Genomic DNA, 9,039 nt, shown 5'->3' on the forward strand with positions numbered 1-9,039 from the left:
CAGGACCGGGGGAATGACGGGGGGGGGTCCGAGGGGTGACGGGCGGCACCGGGGGTGACAGCGGGGGAGTGATGGGGCACGTCCGGTGGGTGACGGGGTGGCACCGGGAGGAGTGACGGGGAACACCGGGGGAGGACGGGCAGCACCGGGGGGGTGACACCGGGCGGGGGGGGGGGGGGGTGACAGCGGGGGAGGCCGCGGCAGCACCGGGCGGGGAGCGGCGCTAGGACCCGGCGTGGCGGGGCCCGCCCGGATTCCAGGCTGGCTCCCGGTGTGACGTCACGCCCGGTCCCGGCCCCTCGCGCTCGGGAAAATGCTGCTCTCGGTGCCGCCGCGCTCGGGGCTCCCCGCCTTCGCCTACAACAAGGGCGGCAAGAAGGTACCGGCCCGGGGGGGCGGCGGCCGGGGGGGCCCGCGGAGGGCCCGGCCCGGCCCGGTCCGGCGGGGGGGGACGCGCGGGGGCGGCTCCGGGGCCGGCCCGGCGGGACAGGCCTGGGGGGGGGGGCGGGGAATGGGGTTCCCGGGATTGGGGCGGGGGGACACCCCTGCTGACCCCCCCCCCCCTCCCCACACCGGGACACCGAGCGGGGAGACCCCCGGGAGCGGCAGCGCTCGGGGCTCCGCTGATCGCCTCTCTCCGGTTCTCCCGGCGCGGCTCCGGGGGGGGGGGGGGGGTCCCGTGTGTCCGCCCTCCCCCCCCCCCCACGCCCCGTTCGTGCCTCAGTTTCCCTCTTCCCCTCGTCAGTGGTGCTGCGGGAGGGGAGTGGGGGGGGTCACCCCCATCCCCGCCGCCCCCCGGGGGGGACACCCCGAGCTGCAGCAGGGCCGGGACTTGGGGGGGATACCGGGAGCTGGGGGGGGGACGACGAGGGGGTGGCACTTGGGGCGGGGGGCAGGCGACAGGGACACCCCTGTGGGGGTGATGGGGACCCCGGGACAGGGGGAGGACAGGGACCCTGGAGGGGGGGGCGGTGACGGGGTGCAGGGGTCCCGGGGTGGGGGGACATGGGGACCCCCGAGTGGGTTGAGGGGACCCCGCTGGAGAGAAAACTGGGGAGCCTGGGGAGGGAGGGACGGGTCTGGGGGTCCCGAGGGAGGGAGGAGGGTGGGGACCCCCGGGGAATGAGGGATGGGGACCCCCGGGGAATGAGGGATGGGGACCCCCGGGGGGGTTGGGGGGATGATGGGGACCCCGGTGGGGAGAGATGGGGTCTGGGGGTGAGATAATGGAGTCGGGGGGAAATGATGGGGTTCAGGGGTCCCGGGAGAGGCGACGGCGTTCCCGGGGGGGTCCGGGGGGGGTCCAAGGGCGGCTGATTCACGTTTGCACATTGACATCAGCCCAGAGGTTTCCGCTGCCTCGGGGGTTCCCGGGGGTGCAGCCCCCCGGGATGGGCAGACCCCCTCTGGGGGGGCTCCGACAGCCCCTCCCCACATCCACGCCGGCTCCTTGAGCGGGAGGATTTTGGGGGGTCTGAGGCAGAGCCGCGGTGGGTCCTGAGCCCCTCCCACCCCCCCAGCAGCCCTATGTGCCCCCGGCCCAGCCCCTGGGACCCCCCAGCCCCAGCCCCGCCGGGGGGGCCCCGGACCAGCTCAGCAAGACCAACCTCTACATCCGGGGGCTGCACCCCGGCACCACGGACCAGGACCTGGTCAAGCTCTGCCAGCCGTGAGTGGGGCTGGGGGCTGGGGCTGGGGCTGGGGTCCCATCCTTTCCCCCACCCCAGGGAGGGCTGGGGGTCCCACTGAGCTCTGACTCCCCCTTTTCCGCCCCCCCAGCTATGGGAAGATCGTCTCCACCAAAGCCATCCTGGACAAGACAACCAACAAGTGCAAAGGTTGGGGGGCAGCAGGGCTGGAGAGGGGGTCCGGGGGGGCTCTGGAGGGTCTCTCTGACCTCTCCCTCCTCCCCAGGCTATGGTTTTGTGGACTTTGACAGCCCCACAGCCGCCCAAAAGGCCGTCACAGCGTTGAAGGCCAGCGGGGTCCAGGCTCAGATGGCCAAGGTATGCACACCCCCCGACCCCCAGAGCCCCCCGTGACCCCCCCAGCAGCCCAGGCAGCCCCCTGACCCCTCCCCACAGCAACAGGAGCAGGACCCCACCAACCTGTACATCTCGAACCTGCCGCTGGGCGTGGACGAGCAGGAGCTGGAGGCGCTGCTGAAGCCCTTTGGGCAGGTGGTCTCCACCCGCATCCTGCGGGACCCCCACGGGGCCAGCCGGGGGGTGGGCTTCGCACGGTACGGGGGGGCCTGGCAGGGCCCGGGGGGATCGGGAGGGCTGGGGGGGCAGGGAGTTGGGGGGCTGCGCAGAACTGGGGGGGCTGCAGGGGATGGGGGGGTGTATGGGGCTAGGGGGGCTCAGGAGGATGGGGAGGGCTGGGGGGCTGCACAGAACTGGGGGGGCTGCACAACACTGGGGGGGCTCAGGAGGATGGGGAGGGCTGGGGGGGCAGGGAGTTGGGGGGCTGCACAGCACTGGGGGGGCTGCAGGGGATTGGGGGGTTTATGAGGCTGGGGGGCTCAGGAGAATGGGGAGGGCTGGGGGACACATGAAGATGGGGGATGCACAGAACTGGGGGGGCCCAGGAGGATGGGGAGGGCTGGGGGGGCTGCACAGAATTGGGGGGGCTGCACAACACTGGTGGGGCTCAGGAGGGCTGGGGGGGCAGGGAGTTGGGGGGCTGCACAGAACTGGGGGGGCTGCAGGGGATGGGGGGGGGCACACAGGGTTTGGGGGCCCAGGGGAGCGAGGAGTGCTGCGGGGGGCGTAGAACTTGGGGGGGCTACACAGAGCTGGGGGGGCTTGGGAGGATGGGGAGTGTGCAGGGGTGTGGGTTTGGGGGGCTGCACAGGGCTGGGGGGGGGCACATAGGGATGGGGGAACCTGAAGGGGTATTGGGGGGTCCACACGAATCTGGGGGGCTGGGGGGGCCCCGCCTGTGGCCCCCGGCCCAGCCCCGCTCCCCCCAGGATGGAATCCACGGAGAAGTGCGAGGCTGTCATCACCCACTTCAACGGGAAATTCATCAAAACCCCCCCGGGGGTGCCAGGTGGGCTTGGGGGGGTCCTGGGAGGGGATTCTGGGGGTGCTGGGGGCTGGCTGGCAGCACTGACACCCCCCCCCAGCCCCCCCAGACCCCCTACTCTGCAAATTCGCTGACGGGGGGCAGAAGAAGCGGCAGAGCCAGGGCAAGTTCGTGTCCAACGGCAGAGCCTGGGCCCGGGACAGCGATGCGGTGAGGGGGGCACAGGGGTGTGGGGAGGGGGGTTTGGGGGGGCTGAAGAGCGGCTCTGACCCTTTCCCCCACCCCAGGGCACCGTGACCTTGGCCTACGACCCCGCGACGGCGCTGCAGAACGGGTGGGTGCCCCAGGGACCCCCCAGCCCTGGTGGGGTGGGGGTGCCCCAGGGCCCCCCCAGCCCTGGTGGGGTGGGGGTGCCCCAGGGACCCCCCAGCCCTGGTGGGGAGGGGGCTGCCGGCCGTGGCCCCCCCAACCCTGACCCACCGCCCCGCAGGTTTTACCCGGCGCCCTACGGGCTGGCCCCCGGCCGGATGCTCCCCCCTGCCGCCCTGGCCCCCTACCTGCCCTCCCCGGTGTCCTCCTACCAGGTACGGGGGGTTTGGTTTGGGGGGGTCCTGGCAGGTGGGGGGGGGGGGAGTCCCCACCTGGGAAAGGGGCGGAGCGTTTGGGGGAGCCCCCAGCTGCTCCCACCTGGTGCCACCCACAGGTCCACGGCCCCACCTGGATGCACCAGTCCTACCTCGTGCAGCCCACGGTGAGCCACGCCCGGTGCCACGCCCGGTGCCACGCCCGGTGCCACGCCCGGAGGGGGGGAGGGGTGGCGGGAACCCTGCTTGGATCGGCCCCACCCACTCCTGCCCCACCCCGATGGGGGAGGGGCTGCTGGAGCCCCACCCCCTGCAGCCAAGCCCCTCCCACTTTGCCAGGAAGCCACACCCACCTGTGACAGACCCCGCCCATTTTAGCCTCACCTGGTGGTCTCTGGGCCCTGTCCCCTCCCCATGTCCCCAGTGTCCCCCATGTCCCCACACCCCCGGTCCCTTTGTGCCCTCCCCCGTTGTGTCCCCATGTCCCACTCCCTGTGTCCCCCGTGTGTCCCCATAGCCCTCGTCCCTGTACCCCCCCTCCTCTGTGTCCCCCCAGTGCCACCCCATGGTCCCCCCCATGTCTTCATGGCCTTGTCCCTGTGTCACCCTCTATGTCCCCCCATGGTCCTGGTCCCTGTGTCACCCCCATGTCCCCCCCAATTCCCCCATGTCCCCATGGCTCAGGTGCCTGTGTCCCCATTGTCCCCATGGCCCCGGTTCCCGTGCTCCCGCCATCTCCCCATGGCTCTTCAGGTGCCCCCCGTGTCCCTGTGGCCCGTGTCCCCCACCCGTGTCCCCATGGCTCTGTCCTCGTATCCCCTCAGTGTCCCCTCAGTGTCCCCGTGCTGACGGTGCTGTGCAGGGCACAGCGCTGGCCCCCGCTGTGTCCCCCCGGTGTCACACACTGTGACCCAGTGTCCCCCTGCTGTCCCCCCGGTGTCCCCATGACCCCCCGGTGTCCCCTCGGTGTCCCCGGGTGTCCCCACGTTCCCCCGATGTCCCCCGGTGTCCCCACGCTGCTGGTACCGTGCAGGGTGCAGTGCTGGCCCCCCTTCCCGGTGTCCCCATGTCCCCGTGGTGTCTCCCCGGTGTCCCCACACTGACTGTGCCGTGCAGGGCGCGGTGCTGGGCCCCCCCCGCCCGTGTCCCCCGTTGTCCCCATGTCCCCGCGGTGTCCCCCCAGTGTCCCCATGTCCCCCCGGTGTCCCCCGTTGTCCCCATGTCCCCCCGGTGTCCCCCCGGTGTCCCCACACTGACTGTGCCGTGCAGGGCGCGGTGCTGGCCCCCGCCGTGGACCACGCTGTCCCCCTCCAGCCCTCCGTGGTGGCCCCCCTGGCCCAGCAGCTCGGCCACCTCTCTCTGGGCAGCGCAGGCACGGTAAGACCCCCCCGAGCCCCCTCCTCAAACCCCCTGAGCCCCTCCCGGACCCCCCTGACCCCCCCCCGCTGTCCCCAGTATGTCCCCGCTGCCGCCGCCGTCCCCGGAGCCTTCATCCCGCCGTACCCGCCCGTGCCCCCCGCGCTCCCGCTGGAGGTGAGTGCGGGGGGCCGGGAGGGGGATTGGGGTGCAGGGTTGGGGGTGCAGAGTTCGGGGGTCCAGGATTTGGGGGTGGAGAACTTGAGGGTGCAGGGTTCGGGGGGTTCAGGATTTGGGGATGCAGGATTTGAGGGTTCAGGATTTGGGGGCGCAGGGTTCGAGGGGCGCAGGGTTCGAGGGGTGCAGGGTTCGAGGGGTGCAGGGTTCGAGGGGTGCAGGGTTTAAGGGTGCAGGGTTCGGGGGGTTCAGGATTTGGGGATGCAGGGTTTGGGGGTGCAGGATTTGGGGGTGCAGGGTTCGAGGGTGCGGGGTTTGGGGGTGCGGGGTTTGGGGGTGCGGGGTTCGGGAGGTTCAGGATTTGGGGGTGCAGGGTTCGGGGGTGCAGGATTTGGGGGGAGGTGGGGCAGGATTTGGGGTGCAGGGTTCGGGAGGGTGCAGAATTTGGGGTTCAGGATTTGGGGGTGCAGGGTTTGGGGGGTGCAGGGTTCGGGGGTACAGGATTTGGGGTGTAGGGTTCATGGGGGTGCAGGGTTCGGGGGTGGAGGATTTGAGGTGCAGGATTTGGGGGGAGTGGGGCAGGATTTGGGGGTGCAGGGTTTGGGGGTGTGGGGTTTGGGGGGTGCAGGGTTTGGGGGTACAGGATTTGGGGTGCAGGGTTCAGGGGGGTGCAGAATTTGGGGTTCAGGATTTGGGGGTGCAGGATTTGGGGGCCCAGGTTTTGGGGGTGCAGGATTCGGGGGGTGCAGGGTTTAAGGATGTAGGATTTGGGGGTGCAGGGTTCGGGGGTGCAGGATTTAAGGGTGCAGGGTTCGGGGGTGCAGGATTTGAGGGTACAGGGTTTTGGGGCCCAGGTTTTGGGGGTGCAGGATTCGGGGGTACAGAGTTTAAGGATGCAGGATTTGGGGGTGCAGGATTCGGGGGGTTCAGGATTTGGGGGTACAGGGTTTAAGGATGCAGGATTTGGGGGTGCAGGGTTTGGGGGGTTCAGGATTTGGGGGTACAGGGTTTAAGGATGCAGGATTTGGGGGCCCAGGATTTGGGGGTGCAGGATTTGGGGGTGCAGGATTTGGGGGTGCATTAACCCCTCCCCGCAGGACGGCGGAGCCGCCCCGACCCACGGCCCCATCGAGTCCCCGTCCGAGCCCGGCGCCTTCCCCTACCCCTACCCCAAGTAGCGGCGGGGGGGGCCCGGCCCGAGGGACCCCCACCCACCCAAATCCCCCGGGAGGGGCCGCGCCGGGACCCCCGCCCCGCCCGAGGGACCCCAGACCCACCGGGAAAGCTCCGAGCCCCTTCCGGGGGTCCCTGAGCCCGGGGTGGGGTAAAGGGGGGGGGGTCCCGGCGCTGGCAGGGGGGAGGGGAGGGGGGGGGTGTTCTCTTTGCCCCCCCCCTTCCACCCCCACCTCCCCTCCCCCCCCCTCGGAGGGCTTTTCTTCCTCCCGCCTTTTCTAAAAAACTCAAAAAAGGAAAAAAAAAAAAAAAACCAAAACCCAAAACGACAAAAAAAAAAAAAAAAGGAGAAAAAAAAAAAAAAAGGCGAAAAAACGTAAAAAAAACCAACAAACAAAAAAAACCAAAAAAAAAGGAGGAAAAAAAAAAAAAAGAGAAAAAAAAAAAAAAAAAGGAGAAAAAAAATAAAAAAAGGCAAAAGCCGCCGCCGCCGCCCCGGGGGGGACCGGGGGTCCCGGCCGCCCCCCACCTCGTGCTTCCAGGGCCCGCGGCCCCCGCCGGCCCCGGTGCCCCCCGTGCCTTCTGCTGCCCGGTGCCCCCGGCTCGGGGTCCGGGGTGTTGGGGGGCCATGGAGAACCCCCCCGCCCCAAACTCCGGGCACCAGCCCCCCCGCAGGGCCGGGGGTGCTTCCCTCCCCCCTCCCCCCCCCCCCCCCAGCCATTCCTGCCCCGGGGGGGTCGGTCAAGTGCAATAACCCCCCCCCCCAAAAAAAAAAAAAAGCCCCCCTCCCTCCCCCCCCCCAGCTTGGACGGGCGCCCCGAGGGTCAATCAGGCACTTTAGAGCCCCCGCGCCCCCCCCGGGGGGACCCCGGCCCCCCCCGCTGTCCCCCCCTCGCCCAGCGACAATCAGGGGGTCCCGCGGGGGCGGCTCTCGCAACCAAAGATTGGGGGGGGGTCGCGGGGAGGGGGGAGGGGGTGAAGCTGAGCAGCCCCCCCCCCCCACTCCGCCTCCCCCAAAAAGGCTTCGCACCCCCCTCGCCGGGGGTCTGTCCGTCCGTCCGTCCCTCCCCGCAGTGGGGGAGCAGCCCCCCCCCCTCCCCCCAAAGCCCCCCTCCCCAAATTGCTTCCAGCTGCGGGGCCGGCCGTGCCCCCCCCCCCCCCCCCCCCCCCATTTCCCACCCCTCCCCCCAGTTCTGCCCAGGGGCCTCCCGGTTCTTCCAGCCCCCCCCCAATGCAGGGGGGTCCCCAGAGGGGTCCCCAAGACCCCCCCCCGGGGAAGCGGGACCCCCCCCCCCCGCCACACATCTACCTCACCCCACAGCTCGGTGGGCGCCCAGCCCCGCTCTGGGTGGGTGGGGGGTGGGTGGGGGGGGGGGTCTTCAACCCTTTGCCCCCCCCCCATCCCCTCCCCTCCCCCAGGGGTGACGCCCCCCCCCCCCGGTTTCCAGCCATCACCCACCTCCCCCCGTTGCTGCTACTGCCCGGCCCCCCCGGGCACGGCCCCTTTGGTCGGGGGGCTGTGACCCCCCCAAGGAAGGAACCAAAGAGGGAGAGACCCCCCCCCTTACTCAGACCCCCCCCTCGGGGCTGGGGGGGGGGGGGGGCGCTGGGACCCCCCCCCCCCCCCGTGCTGAGCCCCTGCCCCGCTGCTGGTTTGGAGGGGGGGCTGAGATTTGGGGTCCCATCGGTCCTGGGGAGGGGGGAGAGAGGTGGGGGTGGGGGTTTGGGGGGGGGGGGAGCTCGAGCTGCCGAGGAGAAGCCGAGACCCCCACCCCCCAAAACCTCGCCCCCCTCCCCGGCCCCCCCCAAACCCCCCCCTTTAATTTATACGTAGCGCATTTTGTACAGGTTTTTAAGTTGCTTTTTTTTAAAAATCTCGAGAGGTTTCTAGTTTTGTATTTTCTTCTTCCTCCTGCTTCCGCGCTCGCCCCCCCCCCCCCGCGACCCCCCCCTCACCCTCAAAAAACCCCCGCGACCCCTCCCCACCCCCAACACCCCCCCCCACACTTCGAGGTTGTTTTTTTTTTTTTTTTTTGGTTTTTTTTTAAATAAAAAACGGCAAGAAAAAGAAAAAAAAGCGTTTGTGTCGTGAGAAAAGGGGATCCCACAAAAAAAAACCCCCCGCCACCCACCCAGGGATCCCCAAAATCCCTCCCCCGCCCCCCCGCAGAAGCCCCCCACCCCTTAAAGAAAGGCTCGGAGCATGGTTTGTTTATCAAACGTGAGTTGTTTATTCTCGAACGCAACACGCGGGTGGGGAGGGGGTCGAGGGGAAGGGGAGGGGTCCTACAACTTTTTTTTTTTTTTGGGGGGGGGGGGACATCAACAGGCAACAGCGAGGAGGGCGATGGGGGGGTGGGGGGGGGAGAGGGGGGAAATCCGCCCCCCCCCCCCTCTCCTCTAAACCTTATTAAAAACGAGATTGGTCCTAAAAATATAGAAAGAAATAAATTTAAATTCACAAAAACCTGTACAATTATCAAAAAAGTCACTAAAACAACACGGCTGGTTATAGAAAAGGTGGTGGAGGAGGAGGAGGAGGAAGGGGGGGGGGATAAAGAGACCCCCCCCCCAGCCCCCCTCCATCCCCCGAGGGGGTGGGTGCCAGCCAGGGGGGGCTTTTGGGGGGTGCAGGGGTTTCAAACCGGGGTTGGGTGGGAGAGGGAAGGGGGAGCAACTTTTAACTGAACGAACACGAGAACGATACGGAGACTCCCGA

General features: G+C 69.0%; 1 protein-coding gene across 2 annotated transcripts; it reads left to right on the forward strand.

Annotated features, from left to right (window-relative positions):
* The first annotated feature begins 207 nt into the window (after positions 1 to 207).
* RBMS2 (RNA binding motif single stranded interacting protein 2) lies at positions 208 to 7,423 on the forward strand. Of its 2 annotated transcripts, none has more exons than XM_086870332.1 (13): positions 208 to 379; positions 1,521 to 1,669; positions 1,780 to 1,838; positions 1,915 to 2,006; positions 2,085 to 2,242; positions 2,975 to 3,054; positions 3,131 to 3,240; positions 3,318 to 3,364; positions 3,521 to 3,614; positions 3,734 to 3,781; positions 4,884 to 4,991; positions 5,070 to 5,147; positions 6,245 to 7,423. In XM_086870332.1, the coding sequence occupies exons 1-13, from the start codon at positions 314 to 316 to the stop codon at positions 6,323 to 6,325; spliced, it is 1,170 nt and encodes a 389-aa protein (XP_086726458.1). In that variant the 5' UTR covers positions 208 to 313; the 3' UTR covers positions 6,326 to 7,423. The 2 variants fall into 2 exon arrangements, with proteins under 2 accessions (XP_086726458.1, XP_086726459.1); XM_086870333.1 differs by having other exon boundaries at positions 1,524 to 1,669; positions 6,245 to 6,485.
* Positions 7,424 to 9,039: the final 1,616 nt, after the last annotated feature.

Source organism: Cyanistes caeruleus, chromosome 32 (assembly GCF_971803275.1).
Source record: "Cyanistes caeruleus chromosome 32, bCyaCae1.hap1.1, whole genome shotgun sequence".
Lineage (NCBI taxonomy): Eukaryota > Metazoa > Chordata > Aves > Passeriformes > Paridae > Cyanistes > Cyanistes caeruleus.

Bases quoted from the DNA above. Each gene is read 5' to 3' on its own strand.
- RBMS2 (XM_086870332.1), top strand. From the start codon at position 314: ATGCTGCTCTCGGTGCCGCCGCGCTCGGGGCTCCCCGCCTTCGCCTAC. The intron at 380-1,520 runs GTACCGGCCCGG...CCACCCCCCCAG, and splicing joins ACAACAAGGGCGGCAAGAAG to CAGCCCTATGTGCCCCCGGC. The intron at 1,670-1,779 runs GTGAGTGGGGCT...CCGCCCCCCCAG, and splicing joins CTGGTCAAGCTCTGCCAGCC to CTATGGGAAGATCGTCTCCA.